Here is a 24769-nt window from a genome sequence, read left to right on the forward strand (position 1 = left end):
TGATAGAAGCAGCCTTGCGGCCCGACAATCCTAAAAGAACCTTCCTATGGCCTTGGCTGGTTTGGCTCAGTGGATAGAGCCTGAGCCTGCAGCTTGAAAGGTCCCAAATTGATTCCAGTCAAGGGCGCATGCCTAGATTGTGGGCTCCATCCCCAGTAGGGGGCTTGCAGGAGGCAGCCAATCAATGATTCTCTTATCATTGATGTTTCCATCTCTCCCTCTCCCTTTCTCTCTGAAATCAATAAAAATATATTTTTTAAAAAAGAACCTACCTATGAAAGGCAAATTAGAGAAGGGGCTGGGCTACAGAGGGAATAGTAAGTGCTTCTATAAATTATACAAGTTTGCAGATTCTCTGATCACAACCTTTCCCCGAGATCAACCTCAGAGCTGCTTTTCTAAAAACTTTGGATTAGCAATCTAAGAGGCTTAGTTACAAATTAATAGAAACAGAAAAGTAGTTTGAAGAGTACGGGAAGAAACTTTAAAATGTGTTTGGAGGTTCCCCTTTTCTGACCACAGACGATAATCCTCCCAGTTTCCGCAGCCTCCGGGAGCAGAAAAACGCAGGGGAAACTCCGACGCCCCCCAGCTGAAGTAGGAGGGGCTAAGAGGCCGAAGCTGGGACTTCTCCCGCCCGGTAGAGCGAGATGGGCGCGCTCCAGCCCCGGAAGTCCCGCCTTGCACAGCGTTCCTGGCCTCTGCCATTGGGCGGCTCCTGGGAGGGCGGGGCCCCTTTCGGCGGGCAGTTGTGACGTCACTAGCCCTTGTCGGGTTGCTGCGGCAGCACCGATGGGATGTAGCTATTTAGCTGCCTCTGGAGAGGGGAGAGGCGGCCTCCGAGCGCCCCAGATGCCGGAAAGCTGGGACGCAGGGGTTCGTGCGCTGACCCCGCAGCGATGGTGAAACGGAAGTCCTCCAGCGGAGCCAGAAGTCCCCGCGGAAGCAGGGTCCTTTCCGGAACCGTGGCCCCGAGGCTGCTGCCTGGGCGGCGGCGGGAGCATCCTCACCTGGTAAGCGGGAGGAGGGGACCTGTCACACGCCTGCCCCCGCGCCCGAGGGCGGGAGCCCCCCGGCTGCGCTGCGGAAGCAGTTACATTGAAACCTCTGGACGGACACGTTCATTTATTTTCTTACCAGACGTTTGTCTTAAACAGGGACAAACACACAGCCTTTAGGATAGTGTAGCTTACCCGGCCCGCAGAGCGCCTTTGGCTTCAAGACGTGTTTGATGCTAACAGCCTGTGAATCCTGATACGCTGCTGGGCATAATATTTAAACACAAAACTGTTCGTTTGATTTCTCCTTGGTTGGGCCGGAAATACTATTCTTTGTCTTTCGGGCGTTGATGTTGACTATGTCTTTTTAGCATATTAAAATGGCTGTACCTCAAGATGCCATCCCTTCCTTGTCGGAATGCCAGTGCGGGATCTGCATGGAAATCTTCATGGAGCCGGTAACACTGCCTTGTAACCACACGCTCTGTAATGCATGCTTCCAGTCGACTGTGGAGAAGGCGAACTTATGCTGTCCCTTCTGTCGGCGTCGGGTCTCTTCGTGGACCCGGTATCATACTCGAAGAAATTCTCTCATCAATAAGGAACTGTGGGAGGTAATTCAGAAACACTACCCAAAGGAATGCAAGCTTAGAGCCTCTGGGCAAGAATTAGAAGACACCGGTGAGTAAAACCCAGCCTGTTTGTTGGCTAAAACAAAATCCTTTTAAAAATGAATAATAAAAAAGAATCATTGCAAATCCATTTTTTAAAGGATTAAAAAAAGAGAAAGCTCATGCCGAAACCGGTTTGGCTCAGTGGATAAAGCGTCGGCCTGCGGACTCAAGGGTCCCGGGTTCGATTCCGGTCAAGGGCATGTATCTGGGTTGTGGGCACATCCCCAGTGGGAGATGTGCAGGAGGCAGCTGATCGATGTTTCTCTCGCATCGATGTTTCTAACTCTCTATCTCTCTCCCTTCCTCTCTGTAAAAAATCAATAAAATATATTAAAAAAAAAAAAAAGAGAAAGCTCAATTGGTATTTGACTAAATTATTTAGCGGGGGTAAAGTCAGAGATAAGATTTCGTTCATTGGTATACTCAGGCTGCTGTTCAGTTAGTGTTGGGTTAAAAATGAAAAGGAAAAAAACAACAATTTGAGTCTTCATTCTTATGAAAAGTTGTATAAATTCAGATGAGCAATAGTGGTAGTATAACAACAGCAGAAATAAGGAAACTACTGGAGACCTGTGTTAATATTTCTTTTACTTTCAATTACTTTCTCTAACTTACTTGCTTATACTTCTCCATCTTAAGCATGCAGTGATCCTAAACTAGCTTTCTTCGACCAGTTTCCTCTGGTTAAACCGTTTTTATGCAAAGTCCTCCACAGTGTGGACTCAGCAGCTATTGAGAATGACCCAAACGGAACATTTTTGACTGTAGCATCTTGATCACTTAATGTGGATCAACAAGCTATGAAAATGTTTTTTGTCTTAAATGCGGTGTTTGTGCTCTGGTGTGCTTGCCTTTTTTTTGTGTTGGAATTATTTTTATTGTAAATATATATAACAAAATGTGCTATTTTAATCATATTTTAAAAATATTTTTTAATTGATTTCAGAGAGGAAGGGAGAGGGATAGATAGAAGCATCAGTTACAAGAGAGTCATTCATGGGTTGCCGCAGTAGGAACTGGGGATTGAGTTTGTAACCAAGGTACATGCCCTTGACAGGAATCGAATCCTGATATTTCAACTCTTCAGTCCGTGGGTTGACAATATCCACTGAGCCAAATCAGTTAGGGCAACATGTTCTCTTTAATTTTTTTTCCAATTACAGTTTATATTCAATATTATTTTGTATTCGTTTCAGGTGTACAGCATAGTGTTTAGACAATTATGTTTTACAAAGTGTTTCTCTAATATTTTCAGTACCCACCTGGCACCATATATAGTTATTATACTATTATTGACTGTATTTCCTATGCTGTATTTTACATCTTCATTACTATTTTGTAATTACCAATATTATCAATCTGCTTCTCAATTCCTTCACCTTTTTTTTGAGAATTCTTTGATTTTTTTAAACCCTAGCTAGTTTGGCTCACTGGATAGAGTGTCGGCCTGCGGACTGAAGGGTCCCAGGTTCGATTCTGGTCAAGGGCATGTACCTTGGTTGCAGGCACATACCCAGTAGGGGCTGTGCAGGAGGCAGCTGCTCGATGTTTCTCTCTCATCGATGTTTCTAACTCTCTATTCCTCTCCCTTCCTCTCTGTAAAAAATCAATAAAATATACTTAAAAAAAAAAGAAAGTATAATTATAAAGTGTATTATAAAGATGACCGGCAGTAGGACATCCCTCTGGCAATCCAGGACTGCTGGCTCCTAAGCACTCCCTGCCCGCCTGATCACCCCTAACCCCTCTGCCTGCCTGCCTGATGGCCCCTAACCACCTCTGCCTGTCTGATTGCCCCTAACCACCTCTTCCTGCCTGCCTGATCACACCTAACTGCTTCCCTGCCTGCCTGATTGCCCCTAACTGCTCCCCCTGCTGGCCTGATCACCCTTAACCACCTCTGCCTCAGCCCTGCACCGGGACCCAGGCTTCCCTCCTCCAGCCGAACACAGGCACCTGAGACCTGGGCTTTCCTCCCTCTGGCCAGCCGCAAGCACCTGGGACCTGGGCTGGCTTTGCCCTGGCCTGGTTTTGTCAGGAAGGACATCCAGAAGGTCGTCTGGAAGACATCCGGTCTAATTAGCATATTACCCTTTTATTAGTATAGATACTTGTGCTATTTCAGTCCAAGTTTGGGAGTCAGCTGATCCAGAAGGCCAGTAGTATGCATTGCACTATAGTATTTTATATAGGGACATAAACATCCTTTGTTTTTGGTATCCATGGGTTATCCTGGAACAAAGAAATGGAAGAATAATTTTCACAAATTTTTAATTTTTTGTTGTTTACTGAGCCCGTCCCTTAATCTCTTTGATGTGTAGGATTACTTTCTTTGTATTCCTTTAATGGAATCTAGAGAAAGATTTAAGTGTACATATTCATGTGACATTTTGAACCTCTGGTTTTTCTTTTTTTTCTCCTTTTTTTCTTTTTTAAATTAAATCATTATTGTTCAGATTATTACAGTTGTTCCTCTTTTTTCCCCCCCATAGCTCTCCTCCACCCAGTTCCCACCCCACCCTCTGCCCTTACCCCTCCCACTGTCCTCATCCATAGGTGTACGATTTTTGTCCATTCTCTTCCTGCACCCCACCCCCCTTTCCCCCCAAGAATTGTCAGTCCACTCCCTTTCCATGCCCCTGGTTCTATTATATTCACCAGTTTACTCTGTTCATCAGATTTTTTATTCACTTGATTTTTAGATTCACTTGTTGATAGGTATGTATTTGCTGTTCATAATTTTTATCTTTACCTTTTTCTTCTTCCTCTTCTTAAAGAATACCTTTCAGCATTTCATATAATGCTGGTTTGGTGGTGATGAACTCCTTTAGCTTTTTCTTATCTGTGAAGCTCTTTATCTGACCTTCAATTCTGAATGATAGCTTTGCTGGATAAAATAATCTTGGTTGTAGGTTCTTGCTATTCATCACTTTGAATATTTCTTGCCACTCCCTTCTGGCCTGCATAGTTTCTGTTGAGAAATCAGCTGACAGTCGTATGGGTACTCCCTTGTAGGTAAACTGACTTTTTTTCTCTTGCTGCTTTTAAGATTCTCTCTTTGTCTTTTGCTCTTGGCATTTTAATTATGATGTGTCTTGGTGTGGTCCTCTTTGGATTCCTTTTGTTTGGGGTTCTCTGGGCTTCCTGGACTTGTAAGTCTATTTCTTTCACCAGATAGGGGAAGTTTTCTGTCATTATTTCTTCAAATAGGTTTTCAATATCTTGCTCTCTCTCTTCTTCTGGCACCCCTATAATTCTGATGTTGGTACGCTTGAAGTTGTCCCAGAGGCTCCTTACACTATCTTGATATCTTTGGATTCTTTTTTCTTTTTGCTTTTCCGGTTGGGTATTTTTTGTTTCTTCGTATTTCAAATCTTTGACTTGATTCTTGGGATCCTCTTGTCTGCTGTTGGATCTCTGTATATTATTCTTTATTTCAGTCAGTGTATGCTTAATTTCTAGTTTGTCTTTTTTCATATCCTCCAGGGTCTCACTCAATTTATCGGTGGTTTCCAGAAAATTCTTGAAAAACCTTATAACCGTGGTTTTGAACTCTATATCCAGTCGTTTGCTTTCCTCCATTTCTGTCATTTGTGACCTGTTTCTTTGTCTCCGCATTTTTTATGCTTCCCTGTGTTGGTAGAGTGGTTTTGTGTGCTAGGTGTCCTATAGGGCCCAGTGGCTCAGCCTCCCCAATTACCTGAGGTGGACACTCTTGGTGCACCCCCTTGTGGGCTTTGTGCACAGTCTTGTTGTAGTTAAGCCTTGATTGTTGTAGGTGTCACTGGGAGGAATTGACCTCCAGGCCAATTGGCTGTGAGAATCAGCTGTGTCTATGATGGGAGAACTTCTGTGCTAAAGACACCCTTCTGGGCAAGACTTGCTTCAGTGGGGCTTTGGTGCTCACTGAGTCTGCCCCCTGAATGTGTCCCTGATGGATCTGAGGAGTTGTAATCTGGATGGTCCCACTCTGACCACTGGGTACACTGGCTCTTGGATCTCTAAGGAGGTGCTAATTTAGCCTCTGCCTGAGGCTACCCAGCAGGAGCTACGAAGAGAGCTGCAGATTCCCCTTCCTTTTTTTGGGGTTTGGAGGTGCCTAGATGAGGCCCAGCTGTGAAGCAATGCAAGCTGCTGTGGGGCCTTGGGCCTTCTCTTGGAAGTTCTGGGTCTGTCTGGCCCAGCTGCAATTTGTTAGGTAATTTTCAGATTGCAAAGGGCCAGGGTATTCATATGCAAAGGCCTCTGCCACAGCCTGGGTGGGGTGGGGTCTCAGGGAATCAACAGGGCGGAGCAAGCAGCTATGGCTGATCCTCAGCCCTGCCCTAAGGGGCCAGGCGTCTCAGTGTCCCGGTAATTGCTGCAAGCACCTCTGAGGGAAAGCTGCCCTCAAGTTCCGAGTTCTGCCCGCTGCCAGACAGTCCAGTTTCTCCCCGTATGAGTCCTGGGTCCCCAGAGACTTCCCGGAACTGGAGTTCAGAGCAGTCGGGAACTTGTGACTCCCTCCCGATTCAAAAAGACAGCGGCGTCCTCAGGTGCCAGCCCCTTTCCGCGCGTGCTCGAGCCTCCGTACCTCTGCACTTTACTTCCGCAGCTCCTCTGAGTGTCAGTGTGCTTTTCTCTTTCCTTCTAGTTGTAGAATTTCCACTCAGCCAGCCTTCCTGTAGTTCTGGATGATGTCCGTTTTGTCTTTTCGTTGTATTTTTGAAGTTGTTGTGGGAGGCAGCAATTTCCGGTGTTTACCTATGCCCCCATCTTGGTGTCTCTGGTTTTTCTTAATGGAACTCCATAAAGTAGATATTGCTGTAGCTGTGAATAACTGTACATTCTATTTTAATTCTGCATTTTTATATTAACATAGTTTTAATGGAAGACAAAGCTAGCCATAAAATTTTGTGTTGCCGCTTATATTTTCTTTCTTAACCTGGAACAGTTGATGACTATCAGCCAGTTCACCTGTTAAGTAAACCTGGAGAATTGAGAAGAGAATATGAAGAGGAAATAAGCAAGGTAGGAATTAAATAGTTATTCTGTTTTTGGAAAATTCTGTGTTGTGTTTTCAGTTTCACATTTTACATTTGTTTTATGTGCTTATATAAATAGTATATATTGAAATGTAAATAATTTTAATGTACTTTATAAAGGGTCCATTTTTTATGTGTTCACAATAGTTACAGACTAGCTTTAATTTATTGGTGCTCTTATGTGATAGTTATTCCTAAGCATTTTCATTTTCCTATAGCTTTGAGCTTAAAGGATAGAAATATTGTGGTAGATTATGGAGGGTGTTTTAGTCCATTAACTGTTTGAGTCCCAAGCAGCGCATTCGCGCTGCTTGGTATTTCTCGACATAAAATAAAACAAGCGCTATCACGCTGTTTGGGTCTTTTTGTACTCATTTAGAGAAAGCGCGGTTGCGCTGTTTGGGATTCTTCGACAGTGTTTTTTCAATACCCCCTGGGACTCAAACGAATCGTATGTTTTCTCGACATAAAATCTCAGCAGCGAGATCGCGCTGCTTGGGACTCAAACGGTTAAGGATGCTAAGACAAAAATACCGTAGATTTAGCGGGCTTGAACAACAAACATTTCTTATAGTTCTGGAGGCTGGTAAGTTCAAGATCCAAGGTATTTGGTAGATCCAGTCAGGGGAAAAAGAGAGAAAAGAGAGAGGGAGAGGTCAGGAGAGAAACAGTGGGAGATAGAGGGACAGAGGAGCATCTCTCTTGCGTCTCATGATGTAAGGGTACTAATCCCATTATCCCATTCATGAGGACATGACCCTTAATTCCCAAAGACCCCACTTCCAGCCTGGCTGGTGTGGCTCAGTGGTTGAGCATCGAGGTCACTGTTCTATTCCTGGTCGGGGCACATGCCCAGGTTGCAGGCTTGTTCCCAAGTTGAGGGTGTGCAAGGGGCAGCCAATCAGTAATTCTGTCTTATCGTTGAAGTTTCTATTTTCCTCTCTGATATCAATAAAAAATATATATATTTTTTAAAGAAGACCTCAACTCCAAATACTATCACATTGGGGGATTAGAACCTCAGTATATGAATTTTGGGTAGACAAAACAATGAGTTTAGATGAGGAGCATATAAAATAGTGCTCATTGTGAATTATCCAAGTAGGAAAAGAGGGAGTAGTGCTTACAATGAAGCCTTTGAAATCCACTAGTACTAGGAGAGCCCTATTATCTCCCTATCCTCCTGCTTAGTGTAGAGCACTGTTGTCCAATAGAAAGACAATGTGAATCTACATACAATGAAAAATTTTCTGGTAGCCACATTTAAAGAAATTTTCCAAACAACAGATGAAATTAATTTTAATTTATATTTTATTTAACCCATTATATCTAAAATATTTTATTAATATAAAAGTACTAATTATATCAAATTATAATTATACTAGAGGCCCGGTGCACAAAAATTTGTGCACTTGGGGGGGAGGGGGGCGGAAAGGTCCCTCAGCCCGAACTGTGCCCTCTCACAGTCTGGGACCCCTCGGGGAATGACCATCTGCTGGCTGAGGCCCGCTCCCCAGGGGATTGGGCCTAAGATGGCAATCAGACATCACTCTGGCAGCCCGGCAGCCCTCGGGGGATGTCCACTTGCCAGCGGGGAGCAGGCCTAAACTGCAGTCGGACATCCTTAGCGCTGCTGAGGAGGCAGGAGAGGCTCCCACCACCACCGCTGTACTGGCAGCCATCAGCCTGGCTTGTGGCTGAGCAGAGCTCCTCCCATGTGAGAGCACCCTGGCCACCAGAGGGCAGCTCCTGCATCGAGCGTCTGCCCCCTGGTGGTCAGTGTGTGTCATAGTGACCAGTCATTCCCAGTCCTTCTGCTGTTAGGGTCAGTTTGCATATTACCCTTTTACTATATAGGATAGAGGCCTGGTGCACGGCTGGGGGCCGGCTGGTTTGCCCTGAAGGGTGTCCCGGATCAGGGTGGGGGTCCCGCTGGGGTGCCTGGCCAGCCTGGATGAGGGGATGATGGCTGTTTGCAGCTGGTCACACCCCCTTCAGGGTGGGGGTCCCCACTGGGGTGCCTGGCCAGTCTGGGTGAGGGGCTGAGGGCCGTTTTCAGGCTGGCGGGTGACTGAAGCTCCCAACCTCTCCTTTTTTTTTTTTTTTTTTTTATTCTGGGATTTATTTACCTTCTATGGCTGTCACTGGAGCTGAGAGCCGGCATTAGCTCTGAGGCTCGGCTCCAGCTCTGAGACCTCAGCTGCTGAAAGCAGGTATCTGGGTTTGTTTAGCTTCTATAATTGAAACACTGTTGCAGCTCCAGCTCTGAGGCCCGGCTGGCTAAAAGCAGGTTTCTGGGGTTTGTTTAGCTTCTATAATTGCAACATTGTTTCTTCGAGTACAGCTCAGAGGCCGGCAGCGGCAGGCGGGGAACCTTGGCTTCCTCCATCACTGGAGCGAGCAAGCCTACTGTTTGCTTCAGCTGCCTGGCTGCCGGGCGCCATCTTGGTTGGCAGTTAATTTGCATACCGCCCTGATTAGCCAATGGGAAGCGTGTCGGAGGTACGGTTAATTACCATGTTTGTCTATTATTAGATAGGATGTGAACTATGTATATATTATAATGTGATTGGGCATTAGTTATATAAAGTTATACAAAAACTAATCATTGGAGTTTGTGTTAGTTTTACTTAATTTTCAATATTTTTTGTACTTATAGTACATATTGCTTTGGTCTAGTCACATTTCAAGTGCTCAATAATGTAGCTAGTGGCTACTATAATTATGATAGTTAACTTAATGTCAGCATATTGTCTAAGCGGTGTTCTTAAGGGTTTTTTGTTTGTATCATCCTCACCTGAGGATATGTATTTATTGATTTTGAGAGAGAGAGGGAGAGAGAGAGAAACCCCACATCGATGTTAGAGAGAAACATTAATTGGTTTTCTCCTTCCTATATGCATCCTGACCAGGGATTGAACCCACAATCTAGGTATGTGCCCTGACCAGGAATCGAACCTTTTGGTGTACAGGTCGATGCTCCAGCCAACCAAGCCACCTGGCCAGGGCTTAAGTAAAGGTTTCAAAGGAATGGTTTAGTCCTTATAATAAGGTAGTGAGAACAGGCTCTATTTTGAGCGCAAATGAAAGAAAACAAGCTTCAGCTACCTTAAACAATCAGGAAATTGTAATTATTTGGAAATCCAGAGGTAGGGGCTTCAGGGGTGGGCTTATCCAGAGCTCTAGATCCAGATCTTTGCTAACTTCTGTCAGCTGGCTTTATCTCAGGCTAATAGCAAGATGGCCACACCATTCTGAACCTCAGTTTTCTCATGGGATTGGATTAACGACATATTCTTGAGTCAAATCCTTTGGAATTCTAAGTGGTTCTTGTTTGTTCTTTTGTGTGTTTTTTCCCCCAGGAGAAGTATTATTTGTTTGTTTTTAGGAGAAGTATAGTTTAAATGACCATAAGCATGGCCTTAGATTCTAGAATCAGAGTTTGAGATTCTATTTTGCCACTTACTGTTTTAAGAAAGTTACTTGTTTTTCTATGTCTGTTTCTTCTTTTGTAAATCATATAATAACCAATGTGGGTGTTTCTTCAGCAACCATTCCACTCCTGCCCACTGTGTTTAGGGATTCTTCCAAATTTCAGGGATAGATCCTATCAGTCTTAGTCAGTTTTTAACATTACATTCCTTTTCCTAGGTTTTGGTTCAGGAACCTAGGCCTAAGTTAATCTGCACATGGCATTCTGTTAACTGAGGGAAAGTATTACCTGGAAACATAACCCACAAATGTGTGACAGTATAGTAGAAGTTGGAATTAAGGACTGAAGTGAGGAGGGATGAGGGTTGATTAAGGTTTTATTGGGCTGATCTGGGAAGGTTTCATGAAGGGACTTCTTGAACTATCCTGTAGGAATTTGCCTCTCCAGATTTAATTCCTGTCTATTTGTTCATTTAAAAAATGTTTACTGTTCTTATTAAGAAACTAGAGGCCGATGCACGAAATTCATGCAAGAGTAGGCCTCCTTCGCCTGGCTGCCGGCATTGGCTTCCCTCTAACACCCAGGACCCAGGCTTCCCTTGCAGCCCTGGCTTCGTCTGGAAGGTCATCTGGAAGGATGTCTGGTCTAATTAGCATATTATGCTTTTATTATTATAGATATTGTAAAGAAGTTCAGAAAAGGATTGTTCTCTATTAATTATTTTTAAGGTGGAGGCAGAGCGACGGGCCAGTGAGGAAGAAGAAAACAAAGCCAGTGAAGAGTACATACAGAAATTATTGGCAGAGGAGGAGGAAGAAGAAAAGAGACAGGCAGAAAAAAGGAGAAGAGAGATGGAAGAACAGCTAAAACGTGATGAAGAACTTGCAAGAAAGCTAAGCATTAATATTGTAAGTTTTAGGAGAGAATTTTGAAGTATTAACATTCTTACTGCTTTGACTATGTAATTTTCAAAGAAATGTTCACCATAACTATAAGCTATTTCTGACATTTGTTCTACTGAAAACTTCTTTCAGTTTTCAAATGTTGTTACATATTTGCTCTAATTCAAGTGAATTCAAATTATGCAGGAAAGCTATTCAGTGAAAAATGAGAGCTTCCTTTCCCCCGCTCCACCTCTTCATTCCCCCCCCTCCACCTCTTCATTCCCATTCTGTTCCATTACATCAGTTCCTTTCCCCAAAGTTTAGCACTATTAACCATTTCTTAAAAGGATTTATCAATTATACTACTTTTTTCTTGCCTTTTTTCACTTGATATATCTTAGAGATTTTTTTTGTGTGTGTGTATTACTACATACAGTCTAATTCTTTTAAAGAATGGTATACTATTCCATTGTATTGATATAGATCATTTTTAGAAAGTGAAACACATTAAATTCTTAATATATTAAAGCTGAATTTTATTATCTTGCTGTAGTTAAATTACTGCATAGGGGAAATGAATGAAAGAAAGGGTAAAAACGCATACTTTAAGACTAAAAAATACAATGGGACCCAGTGATTTGAAAGAACCTGGCAGAATTACCCTGGGATTTTTAGAAAATATAAACTGTTCTCTATCTACTGAATCAGAATCTCTGGGGATGGGACTTAGGGCATACCATTCCCAGAGGCATCTAGGGAAGTCTGAGGTATATTCAGGTTTGAGAGCCTATAAAAACAATTCCTCTGCTTTCAAACAACAAATATGTTAAAGTACACTTACTAAAATGAATTATATCCAGAATTTGGATTTTTTTTTTTCATTTTTAGAGGCCTACCATTAATAATAATATATTCAAGTTTTAGATTGTATGCCCTTTTTAATATACTTTTTTAAAATTTAAGTAAAATAGCTTTATAAAGGCATACAATAAGAAGTAAAGACATTGACCAACAGAATAACAAATAGGATAAGAAAGAGAATACAGGGGTGGGTAAAGTAGGTTTACATAATACAAATAAATAATACAATAGTTAATAAATGATACAGCCCTCGTCGCATAGCTGTTTTGCATGCTCACAACATACTTTTGCCCTCCCAATAATTCAAAGAGGAGAATCTTTAGCTGTCTTTTAAGAGTCTGTTATTCTAATCCTTGTTTTCACGTGGGATTATAGAGTAGATTTATTGATATTTTAGAATAATTTTTGGCTTGCTTGTGAAAGTTGTTGGGTGGTCCAAGGCCAAATGTCTGTCACTGCCAGTTATATTCATTTTTCCAATAATGTGGTAAGAAATTTACGAGACTACAGCAAATAAAAATTCATGGTATTTATTGGTATGCCCGTAAGTCCCCAAGTTAAATTACTTTTACATAAAACTAACTTTTATTCCAGGTATATCTATACCTCTTTGAATTTACCCCTATAAATAAAGGTAGTTATGTAAACTTCTCATTAGAAATAATAACAAATTATCAGCTAATAAGATTAGTATCATTATTCCTTTTGTGCTCTTTCATGTAGAGTAAAAATACAATTAATTTAGACCAACTTGGATGAACTTAATCTCTTTTGCTTTGTTTTTGGACTTAATCTTGTTTATACTAATTTTTACATAATGTTATTCAAAGAGTGTGTAGAATTTAAATGTAAGCATAATTCCTGAAAAATTCTATTGTGAATTCTGAGTTAGTTAATAGCTTATTTTATTATAAATTTATTTTAATAATGTCTTTTATGCTTTTTCTTTTGTTAAAGAACAACTTCTGTGAGAAAAAAGTCTTGGCTTCTCCCATTAATTCCAGAAAATCTGATCCAGTCACAAGCAAGTTGCAAAAGAAAAGTAAAAATAAACAAACAAATACTGGAGATATTCAGAAGTAAGTGAACATGGCTGTTTATCAGTTATTGACCACCTACTGTATGCCAGTGTTTTTTGTTCATATAGTTCACTAACTGTCAAAATTTGGTCTGTGCACTCTGCATGAAAACCCTCCAGATGGTCTGAGATTGATATAAAATGAAAATAGAGAGCTACTCACATAGCTTAGATTCCTGGCTAGCATGAAGAGAGATATGAATTCTTTTTTAATCTTGATTGCTCAGGGTTTCCATGATGTTCCCATTTTCTCACAACTAACCGTTGGGCCCTGGCCGATTTGGCTTGGTGGTTAAGCACATTGGCCCTTGGACAGAAGGGTCCGGGTTCAATTCCCAGTCAAGGGTTGAAGGCCCAAGCCCAGCCTTGCAGGAGGCAGCCCATTGGTGCGTCTCTCACGTTGGTCTTTCTCTCTCTCTCTCTCTCTCTCTCTCTCTCTCTCTCTCTCTATCCCCTCCCTCCCTTTCACTTTCTGAAAATCAATGGAAAAAATATCCTTGGGAGAGGATTAACCAAAAAAAGTTTAAAAGACTAACCAGTTGGATTTTGTTTTCCCCTTGGTTTAGGTCATCCTCATTGAAGGAGTTTATAATTTGGCATCTAGATCATTCACCCACTTTTTCCCAGTTTATGCATTATATTTCTTCTCTACTATAAAAAGGTATGAGTCATGTAGTCAACAGTGGAGCAATGATTTAGCTTCCTCACAACACCCCTCCAGCACCAGGTAGAATTGATGACTATGAGATATAAGCTTTCCCATTATAATTCGTAGTTGGAAAAGTTTAAGAAACACAATCTAGACTTCAAAAAGTCTAGATTGGTTCAGGTGAGACAATATGTTGCAGAATCCTTGAGGAATTCTTAGGAATTTTGGATTTGGGGTGTGGACAATTAGATTTAGGGTGGAGGCAGAGTTAAATGGAGTGCCTGCTTTTAAAGGAAAAAATAGCTTGGCCAGTATGGCTCAGTAGTTGAGCGTCGACCTATGAACCAAGGAGGTAAAAGTTCCATTCCTGGTCAGGGCACATGCGCAGGTTTTGGATCGATCCCCAATGGGACGCGTGTAGGAGGCAGCCAATTAATGATTCTCCCTCATCATTAATGTTTCTCTCACCCTCTCCCATCCTCTCTGAAATCAATAGAAATATATTTTAAAAATAAATAAATATGGCAGTATCAATATTTTTAATGCTGATATTATGCAAAGTAGGAATCAAAAGAAAAACCATTAAAAGGAGAAAAGCAGAGGGATTGCATAATTACACAATATTCTGCTTAAAGCTTATAACTTATGAATCTTCATGCATCTAAATATATATTTTGAAATACACAAAAATAAAAAATTATTAGAAAAAAAATGGACCTAATAAACTGATAAATTTTAATAAACTGGTGAATTTAAAAGTAGGAATTGATAAGCTTGTGGATTAAAAGTTCAAATAAAGCCCTAGCCGGTTTGGATCAGTGGATAGAGTGTCGGCCTACGGTCTGAAGGGTCCCAGGTTCAATTCCGGCCAAGGGCACATGCCTGTGTTGCAGGCTCCATCCCCAGTGGGGGGCATGCAGGAGGCAGCCTATCCATGATTCTCTCTCATCATTGATGTTTCTATCTCTCTCTCCCTTTCCCTTCCTCTCTCAAATCAATAAGAAGAAATACATTAAAAAAAGAATAATAAAGTTAAAAACAGATAAGGTCTAGTCTCTAGAATATATAAAGAATTCTTAATATAACTCAACAATAAGACAATAAGTGGACTTGAATAGATATTTCTTTTAAAATGCACAAATAGCCAGTAAGCACATAAAAAGATGCTCAATATCATTAGTCATTAGGGAAATGTAAAAACTACAATGAGATACCATTTCACACCCACCAGGATATCTATAATCCAAAAAAAGGAGGAAATAACATGTTGACAAAAATGTAGAAAAATTGGAATCTTATGCATTGGTGGTGAGAATATAAAGTGGTGCAGCCACTGTGGAAAACAGTTTGGCAACTCCTTAGAAAGTTTAATAGATTTACCATGAGACTCAACATTCAACTCCTAGATATTTACCCAAAAGAATTAGAAACAGGTCTTTAACAAATACTGTACACAAATGTTTGTGTCAGCACTTCAAATAGCCAAAAAGTGGAAACAGCTCAAATGTTCATTGAGGGGTAAATAGATAAACAAAATGTATATCCATAGAATGAAATATTATTCAACCGTAAAAAAGGAATGACAGCCTGGCCAACGTGGCTCAGTGGTTGAGTATTGACCTATGAACCAGGAGGTCATGGTTCAATTCCTGGTCAGGGCACATGCTTGGATCGCGGGCTCAATCCTGTGTGGGGCATGTAGGAGACAGCCAATCAGTGATTCTTTCTCACCATTGATGTTTCTATCTCTCTCTACCTTTCCCTTCCTCTCAGAAATCAATAAAAATATGTATTTTTTAAAAAAGGGAATGACATACTGATATAGTCTATAATTGGATTAACTTCAGAAACATGCTAAGTGAAAGATGCTAGAAATTAAACTTTCTAGCAATATTAAGTGCTATAGAGGATAAGAAGCACTTAACATGCTTCGGGGAGTTTAAGAGGTTGATACTCTATAACTGGAGGATAGACACTAAAGAAACCCCAGAAGACAAGTCCAGGAATGTGCCCACCAGTACTATTCATAACAGTAAAGAGCCAGAAGCACCCATATTCCAACAGTAGAACAGAGTATTACCCAACAGTGAAAATGAATTTTATCTAAGGAAAACATGCATGATTCAGGAAAATGTTGGGTGAAAAAAACAAGTTGTGGAAGAATACATGGAATATGATTCTATATACATAAGGTTCAAATTATGCAGTACTAAAGCAATAGGTGTTTAGGGATACAGGTGTGTGGTAAAACTATTTTTTAAAGCAAGAGATAAATAACTCATGCCCTAGCCAGTTTGACTCAGTGGATAGAGCATTAGCCTGCAGACTGAAGGGTCCTGGGTTCAATTTCAGTCAAGGGCACATGCCCGATTTGCAGGCTCGATCCCCAGTAGGGGGCTTGCAGGAGGCAGCCGATCAATGATTCTCTCTTATCATTGACGTTTCTATCTCCATTTCCCTCTCCTTTCCTCTCTGAAATCAATAAAAATATATTTTTTAAGAGAGAGAGATAAATAACTCAGAATAATCATCTCTGAAGTGGGAGACAAAGAGGAGGCCCCCATAGGGATTTTAAAGTCGATGATTGTTAGTATAAGGGTTCTTGTGATCATGTAAATTTTTTAGTATATATATATATATTTTTAAACATATTTTATTGATTTTTTACAGAGAGGAAGGGAGAGGGATAGAGAGTTAGAAACATCGATGAGAGAGAAACATCGATCAGCTGCCTCCTGCACACTCCCTACTGGGGATGTGCCCGCAACCAAGGTACATGCCCTTGACCGGAATTGAACCTGGGACCCTTGAGTCCGCAGGCTGATGCTCTATCCACTGAACCAAACCGGTTAGGGCTTTTTAGTATATTTTTATTGATTTCAGAGAGGAAGGGAGAGGGAGAGAGAGATAGAAACATCCATGATGAGAGAGAATCATTGATCAACTGCCTCCTGCACGCAACCTGGACATATGCCCTGACTGGGAATCAAACCGTGACCTCCTGGTTCATAGGTCGACACTCAACCACCAAGCCACGCTTGCCGGGCTCCATGTCTTTTTCCATATGAACAACTGTAAACATACTTTTGCCCATCCCCGTATTGTGAATCTTACATATATTTTGTAACTATTCTTTCCTAAACTATTTGCTCTCATGAGGTAGGCTCTCTTAGAAAGATCTTTATGACACAGTGAAAAAAGGAAATCTCAGCCCTGGCCAGGTGGTTCAGTTGGTCGCAGCATCATCCCATACACCAAACGATTGGGGTTGGATTCCTGGTCAGGGTCAGGGCATATACCTAGGTTTCGGGTTCTACTCCTGGTCAGGGCGAGTATGGGAGGCAACCAATCACTGTTTCTTATGTCAGTGTTTCTCTCTCTCTCCCTTTCTCCCCCTCCCCCAACCCCTCCCTTCTCTAAAAAAGCAATAAAAACATATCCTTAAAAAATACAAAAAAAAAACATATCCTTGGGTGAGGATTTTTTTAAAAAAAGAAAAATCTCAGATAATTAGGATTTCTTTAAAAAAGAGATAGTGCAAAAAAAAAAAAAAGAGAGAGAGAGAGAGAGAGAGAGAGAGTGCCCTAACTGGTTTGGCTCAATGGACAGAGCATCGTCCTGCGGACTCAAGGGCCCAGGTTCGATTCTGGTCAAGGGCATATACCTTGGTTGCAGGCACATACCCAGTAGGGAATGTGCAAGAGGCAGCTGATCGATGTTTCTCTCTCATCGATGTTTCTAACTCTGTGTTCCTCTCCCTTCCTCTCTAAGAAATCAATAAAATATATTTTAAAAATATAAATAAATGAGACAGTGTGTACTATATAGAAATAAACATTTTTAAAAAAGTGGTTATAGCCCTTTCCCCATGTGGCTCTGTGGGTAGAGCGTTGGTCCTTGCACGGAAGTGTTACAGGTTCAATTTCCGGTCAAGGGCATGTACCTGGGTTGCATGTGGGAGGCAACCAATCAATGTGTCTCTCACATTGTTGTTTTTCTGTCTCCCCCACCCTCCCCTTCCCTTCCACTCTCTAAAAATCAGTGGGAAGGAAACTATCCTCAGGTGAGGATTAACAACAAAAAACCAATTAACAAAAAATTGGTTACATATGAGGAAGCAAATAGGCATGGAAAGGGATGATGACCTATATTTCCTACATTTCCGTTTAGTTTTATGGTTATTATAAGTAAAGAAGATCCAGGACAGTTCCTAAATCTTCACTGATCAAGTTGGATAAGTATCTGATCACATCTTGTTTTGTTCTTTGCTTATGGATTTCAAAACAACTATTATGCTGTAATAATTCTTACTTGGAACTAATAGACTTGATGGCTAATATCCAACTTTGGCAGAAGGGATTCTTCAGCTTTGAGAAACAATTAAAATGCAACTAAATCTGGACTCCTGTTTTTCTCTTATCAACTGAAAAGGTGATTCTTGTTCTCATAAGTGTGTAGAGTATTTAGGTTGATGTAGCTAAATATGTGGGCTAGGCACTCTAGTTTATTTATAAGGGATATTTGTTTGTTTATATGAAATTTTTGTCTAGGTTTTATTTTATTCTATATACTACTCAGTGCTTTGGACGCAATGGAACTCTGGTTGTACATATTATTTGCAATCAGACCTTTTTTTTCCCATTGTTTTCTTTAATTATTAAAAATTAAAGCTAGCTGCTCTTTGAAAATCACCCAAAGTTACCACCACTTAAAGACATCCAACGTTTTGGGAGATGTCTGCCATGTTTAAGCATAGTTGTATATGTGTTTGGACTTTTACCATTTTTAAATATACCTACCAGCTCATTACATGTCCATTTATTCCCATTTCTTTGACAGCAGTTTCCATTATATTATTAACTTTATATTTTTAGTGATAAACAACCTATTAAAGATGCTTAGAAATTTTGAGATATAATCTGCTGATACGTTGATATGTCTGTTTGTTCCTAAGTAGAATGTGTATGTAACAAAAATGTATACCAACATGGTAAAGAAGCTAATCATGGACTTTTCCATGATAAAAAATATATAGATTTTCTGACATTAAAAGCAAAAAAATAAAAAAGTGAACATATCCTTTCTTCAGATTTAAAATGTTATTTCCAGTACTTTTGATAAGAGTATACAGCCTTGGTTGTTTGATGCTATCTACCTTTTTTTAAAAAAAACAAAAACAAAAAAAACCCAAAACCATATATATGGGGGAATTTATTTATTTATTTATTTTTATATATTTTATTGATTTTTTACAGAGAGGAAGGGAGAGGGATAGAGATTTAGAAACATTGGTGAGAGAGAAACATCGATCAGCTGCCTCCTGCACACTCCCCACTGGGGATGTGCCCGCAACCAAGATACATGCCCTTAACTGGAATCAAACCCGGGACCCTTGAGTCCGCAGGCCGATGCTCTATCCACTGAGCCAAACTGGCCAGGGCGCTATATCTACCTTTTTAAATTTTTTTGAGAGTTAAGAAATTTTAGATTTTACATGCTTTTCTGCTCTTTTTCCCTAAGATACCAATACTCAACTTTTTAATTTATGCTCTGGAGTTAGACTAAAATATCTGAGACAAGGGGATAGACTACGCTCTTTCTGATAAATCATTCAGGCAACCAGACAACCTTCAGCATAAATAGCTAGTGGCTTTATTATGTTGGGTACATACCACTTCTCTTTCAAAGCATTCAAACTTTGGTAAACTTGTTTTTAAAGGTATTTGTCACCTAAATCTCAATTTGGGTCAGCATCACAGTCTGAAGTTGTACAAGAAGGCAAACAAAAGTCCATGTCTAAGGTATGTGGATGCTAAAGATGTTCTTAGTTTGGCATGTTTACTAATGCTATAGATTGCAAATACTTGTAGGTTCCTAACTTTTTTTTTCTTAAGTCACCATAATACATGAGACACAATTTCTTAGTCATCTTACCTAGACTAGGAGTCAGTAAGCAAACTTTTTCTGTAAAGGGCCAGATAGTAAATATTTTAGGGTTTTGGCCCTTATAGTCTCAGTCACAACAACTCAATTATGCTGTTGTCATGTAAGCAAATGAGCTTGTCTTTGTTCCAGTCAAACTATTTGCAAAAACAGCAGGCTGAATCTGGCTCATGGGCCACAGTTTGTGGATCCCAGGCAATCAAACTCACAAAACTGAATAGGCTATCCTTGGTACCAACTTACTTTAAAGATTACAGGATAGGAAACAAAACATGCTAGCAGGGCACCATCAGGCATATAATTCAGTAAGAGTCCTCACTGCAGAGCTCTTAAGTGATGGCCTGGAAATGATACCACACAGATGACTGTGGTAACCATTCTGGCTTAGAAGCCTCATGACCCTTGAAAGTCATTTATTGTAACAACCTATGGGTGTAACTTCCAGGAGTCCCCGTCAGAAACACACCCAAAGGAGTTATAAGTCACTTACAGAAGCTCCATGCTTTGACTTCCTGGTGTTGTAGATCACTTATAGTTTTAGTTCAAATGCAGTTCAGCAATAAGGGTCATTTTACTATAAGCTAGGTGGCCTAATAACACAGGTGACATTCCACCTTTATCAGGTTTCTAGGTAAGTAGAACTAGGAAAAATGAGCTGACACCCAGGTCTCTTTCCTACATAAAAGGTTTGTTAACCCTTTACTCACAGATTCCTTTTCTTCTTTATTTTTTTCAATTCAGGTAGGTGGTTTTTATGAACATTTACTGTGCCAGATAATGTATGTGTTTTCTTTAAATCTTCATCACAACCTCCAACTCTGTAATGTGGGTATCATTCTTGTGCCCATCTTACAGCTGGGAAAACTGAGGCACACAGAGAAAAGAGACTTGCCCAAAGTCCCTTAAAGTAGAGGTAATGGAGGAGTTAAGTCCAGATAGTCTGGTTGGTACTTGCATTGAGGAATGATGGAAGAGGCATTGTAGGGCTGGGATATTTTTTCTACCCTGTTGTTCATATTCACAGCAAAACTAGGTAAGCAACCTAGAATTTGTTCAATCCAATCCACATTGGTTTATAAGAAATGCTATCAGGAATGATAAATGCAAAAGCAAAGAAGGTAAAAGAGCCCTGGCCAGTGTGACTCCGCAGTTAAGAGTGCTGGCCTGCACACCAAAGGGTCCCAGAATCGACTCTCCATCAAGGGCACCTACCTGGGTTTGCAGATTCGATCCCAGCCCCAACCAGGGCTGTGTGCAAGAGGCAACCAATCCATGTGTCTCTCTCATATCAATGTTTCTCTTTCTCTCGCTCTCCCCCTCCCTCTTTTTCCCTCTCTCCTTTTCTGTCTCCCTCTCTCCCTTTTTGTGTACCCCCTTACCCTCTCTACCTTCCACTCTCTCTAAAAATCAATGGAAAAAATATCCTGGGGTGAGGAATAAAGAAGTTAAAAGAACAGAATGTCTCCAACAAGTAATCATTTTTGTTCTTAGACAAATTCTCATTGAAGACTTTCTTAAGGCTTTCCCATGGTCAAAACTAATCCTGGGTCTTGACTTAATTAAGACCTATAAGTGAGAAGAATTATATTGATCAAAGCAAGGGTTCTCAACTGAAGGTCTATGGTTAGAAACCAGAGAGTACATATGAAGTTAGATGGAAGAAAAAGTTTACTTTTGTCTGACCTCTCATTTTAGTGTTTTCTTTAATTATGAATGTAGACAGCAAACTATAATACATTTAATGGTACCTATGACTTTGTCATCAATAGAAAGGATGAGTTTTTATCATATTATATTTGTTGTAAATCTCTTGAAGTATCATTTATACTCATCCCTACGTCAGTATTATAAGTTATTAGACTTGCCACTGAATCTTATTTATAGATACATGTTGCATCATAACTTTTAACATTTTAATAAATGTGTTGCAATATAAATTGTTTTATTTGTGATCCTATATACATATATTTTAAATTACTGTTCTTAGAAGAGGTCTATAAGCTTCACAAAAATGCGTAAGGGAGGAGAGTTGGTGGTACAAAAAGGACTTTAAAATCCCTGGGCTACTGGAAGTTTATAAGATAAAAAAAGAGGTCAGGTCATGGTGCCAGCTATTGGCTATATAGAGAATCTAGTTTGGGGGGAAGGGGTGTTAATCCTCACCTGAGGATATTTTTCCATTGATTTTTAGAAAGCATGAAAGGAAGGGGTAGAGACAGAGAGAGAAACTTTGATATGAGAGAGACCCATCGATTGGTTGCTTCCCACATGCGCCCCAACCAGGGCCAGGGATTGAGCCTGCAACCAGGTATGTGCCCTTGACTAGAATTGAACCCGGGACCCTTCAGTTCACGGGCTGACACTCTCCACTGAGCCAAACCAGCTAGGGCTAGTTTGTGGGTTTTAATCTATAGGTTTTCATGGGAGTAAAAATGAGGGAATGCCTTAATCTCAACTGGCACACAATAAAAATGCTATTAAAATCAATATACCTTATTAGTAGTGATAGTAAGAACTACCTAATAGTGACAATTCAACTATGGTATCAGTGTAAGACATATGTAAGACTTGATGTATAACTCTGGTTGACTGAATTTTTTTCTGTTTTCTCCAGGAAACTGATAGTAGCAATGTAAAGAGCCCTATGTGGCAAGACACAGAAGTGGAGGAAGATATGCCAACACTTTCTCCGCAGATATGCCTTGAAATTCAAGAACAAGGTGCAAAGTCTTCAATAGAGTCAACTATGCCTCAGTTATGTGCCAGTGATACAGAATGGTGCCTTGAAGGAGAAGTCAAAATGAGACCAAACAATCATGAAAAAGAATTATGTGCCATAAATCCTGAGAGACCTGAAGCCAGAGTCCCCCACCCTAGAGAAGCTGCAGTTAAGCCTTGTGGCGAAACAAAGAGTGGGTGTGCTCTATCATATATGACCCAGATAATTGGAAATAACACAGTTGAGACAGAAAATGAAGAGTCTTGCCTACTGATCAGTGAAGAAGGTATTTGCAAAAGGAAAAATCAGGAATCTTCTTTTGAAGCAGTCAGGGATCCATGCTTTTCTGCAAAAAGAAGGAAAATGTCCTCCGAATCTTCCTCAGACCAAGAGGAAACAGAAACCAGCTTTACTCAAAAACTGTTAGATTTGGAACATCTACTTTTTGAGAGACGTAAGCAAGAAGAACAGGACAGGTTATTAGCACTACAGATTCAAAAAGAGGTGGACAAAGAACAAATGAAGCCAAACCGACAGAAAGGATCCCCAGATGAATATCATTTACGTTCTACGCCCTCACCTCCAGACAAATTGCTAAATGGACAGAGGAAAAAATCCAAAAATAGGAACGTAAAAGGACAAGCTGGTACAGAGCATCCAAAACCTCAAAGAGGCCCAAAAACTGAAAATTGCCAACCTTCTTTTAAGACCAAGTTGAGACATTCAGTTAATGTTAATGGGAGAAAGATGCCAAATTCTGCTAGAGATCATTGTAATGTATCTAAAAGTGTTCGTTCCCTACAGCCTAGTAAGTCACAGAAAAGTATTTTTCAGATGTTTCAGAGATAACAAAGTAATGGGTGGGTAAAGGAAGAAGTATTTTAGAAACTGGTAAAGCTGGATTGTGATGCTCTCTTTTTTATCATAGAATGTTTATAAAACTTGTATTCTCTTGTGGGCACACTTTATTGCCTCTAATTGAAGGACTGTGTGATTACAAGGGAGGAATATACAAATGTACTTCTGCCAAAGTCAGTGATAACCAAGAGTCTCAATTCTTTATGAATAACTGTGATATGCTAAGTCTGACAATCCTTACAGGAAATAGATATAAACATGCCTGGGCCAGCTCCCAAGAAACCTTCAGGAGCCATTCTCTTTCCTCAAAAATGCATGTTTTATGAATGGCCTTTGCTCACCTTTTTGTTCTGACTAGTGATCAAAGCAAGACTATACCAAATAGTTAAGGAATCGGGTTTAAAATCTAAGTTTATTGCTGTTTGGCCATGTATTTGTAGATCACTTGAAATCTTCCATAACACTAAAGTCATCTAATCTTCATAATTATTTTAAGCATTATAGCATTTTCTTTTATTTAAAATAAAATGGATTAAAATTGTGTGAAAACAGAAAAGTCAGAGTTTTCTGGAAAATTAGGATTATCAAACGTGCCCTCAATCAGGAATCGAATCCAAGACCCTGCAGGGCCCAGGCCGACTCTAACCACCGAGAACACCGGTCAGGGCGGAAAGTCATCTCTTGATGCAAAGGGAGGTAGTTGGGGTGAGGCTGAATAGAATGAACTGATAGTTTGGATGCATTGAAACTGAGTGGGTGATCAGAAACTGGGTCCAGGATGGAGTAGCAGAGCATTCTTCCTTATTCTTTGCTAAATGACACAGAAAACATTTGGGTTTTACAGCCTGTCACACGATAGTAACTGGTGTTAAAATAATTAGTTACTACATTACCTGAAATCTTGGAAATTCACATTTCTATTAATCTGCTACTCTAGGGGGAAAATAATGGGAATTTACTGTAGGAGAGTTAAATCATAATATACTATGTTGTAGAACCTGAGATATAAATAACCATGTGTTTAATTCCTTATTTGCATTGGTAGTGATTTTTATTTGTGTTTATGGACAGAAATAGTGTGGTACTTGGATTGGCCCTCTCAAAGTTAAATCAGGCAGTGATTCCATTTTGTGAAAGTTAACTTAGAGAATGTTAATCTGCGTTTCATTAATATGAACAACTTTGAGCAAATGAACAAGTTTTAATAGCATTTCTGATGATGTTTAGTTATTCATCCTTTTAAGGTAAAAATATAATAAAATGTCCTAGAGCAAAAGTCTAGCTTTAATTTGTTAATATTTTTATACATTTTTGAAAATTTTTTCCTCCAGATGTTGTAACTGAAATTCTGTTAATCTTGATGCCATCTACTTCAGTATTTATTGAGTAGATAATTAGGGGTAGAATTATGATGCTGATTTAAAATTTACTTTGCCCTTTCTAAAAAAAAAAAAGTGATTGCTTTCTGTGTAATGATTGTGCTGAAATGTAGTCAGAAACTAACAAAATTTGTAAAAAATATACTAAAATTTATTTATCAAACTGATATTTTTCTGTCTTTTTTTAAAGATAGATTTTTATTGATTTCAGAGAGGAAGGGAGAATGAGAGAAATAGAAACATCAATGATGAGAGAGAATCATTAATCA

At 40.0% G+C, this 24769-nt stretch overlaps 1 protein-coding gene across 1 annotated transcript; it reads left to right on the top strand.

The window, feature by feature from the left end:
* Window positions 1–752: 752 nt before the first annotated feature.
* On the top strand, window positions 753–24575 carry RNF168 (ring finger protein 168). The gene is made up of 7 exons (XM_006092808.3): window positions 753–1013; window positions 1370–1679; window positions 6606–6682; window positions 10858–11037; window positions 12832–12953; window positions 19321–19402; window positions 22159–24575. The coding sequence occupies exons 1-7, from the start codon at window positions 900–902 to the stop codon at window positions 23110–23112; spliced, it is 1839 nt and encodes a 612-aa protein (XP_006092870.1). The 5' UTR covers window positions 753–899; the 3' UTR covers window positions 23113–24575.
* Window positions 24576–24769: the final 194 nt, after the last annotated feature.

The sequence above is a fragment of the Myotis lucifugus genome, unplaced genomic scaffold (genome assembly GCF_000147115.1).
Source record: "Myotis lucifugus unplaced genomic scaffold, Myoluc2.0 scaffold_105, whole genome shotgun sequence".
In the NCBI taxonomy this organism is placed as follows: Eukaryota; Metazoa; Chordata; class Mammalia; order Chiroptera; family Vespertilionidae; genus Myotis; species Myotis lucifugus.

Bases quoted from the DNA above. Each gene is read 5' to 3' on its own strand.
- RNF168 (XM_006092808.3), top strand. From the start codon at position 900: ATGGTGAAACGGAAGTCCTCCAGCGGAGCCAGAAGTCCCCGCGGAAGC. The intron at 1,014-1,369 runs GTAAGCGGGAGG...ATGTCTTTTTAG, and splicing joins GGCGGGAGCATCCTCACCTG to CATATTAAAATGGCTGTACC. The intron at 1,680-6,605 runs GTGAGTAAAACC...AACCTGGAACAG, and splicing joins GCAAGAATTAGAAGACACCG to TTGATGACTATCAGCCAGTT.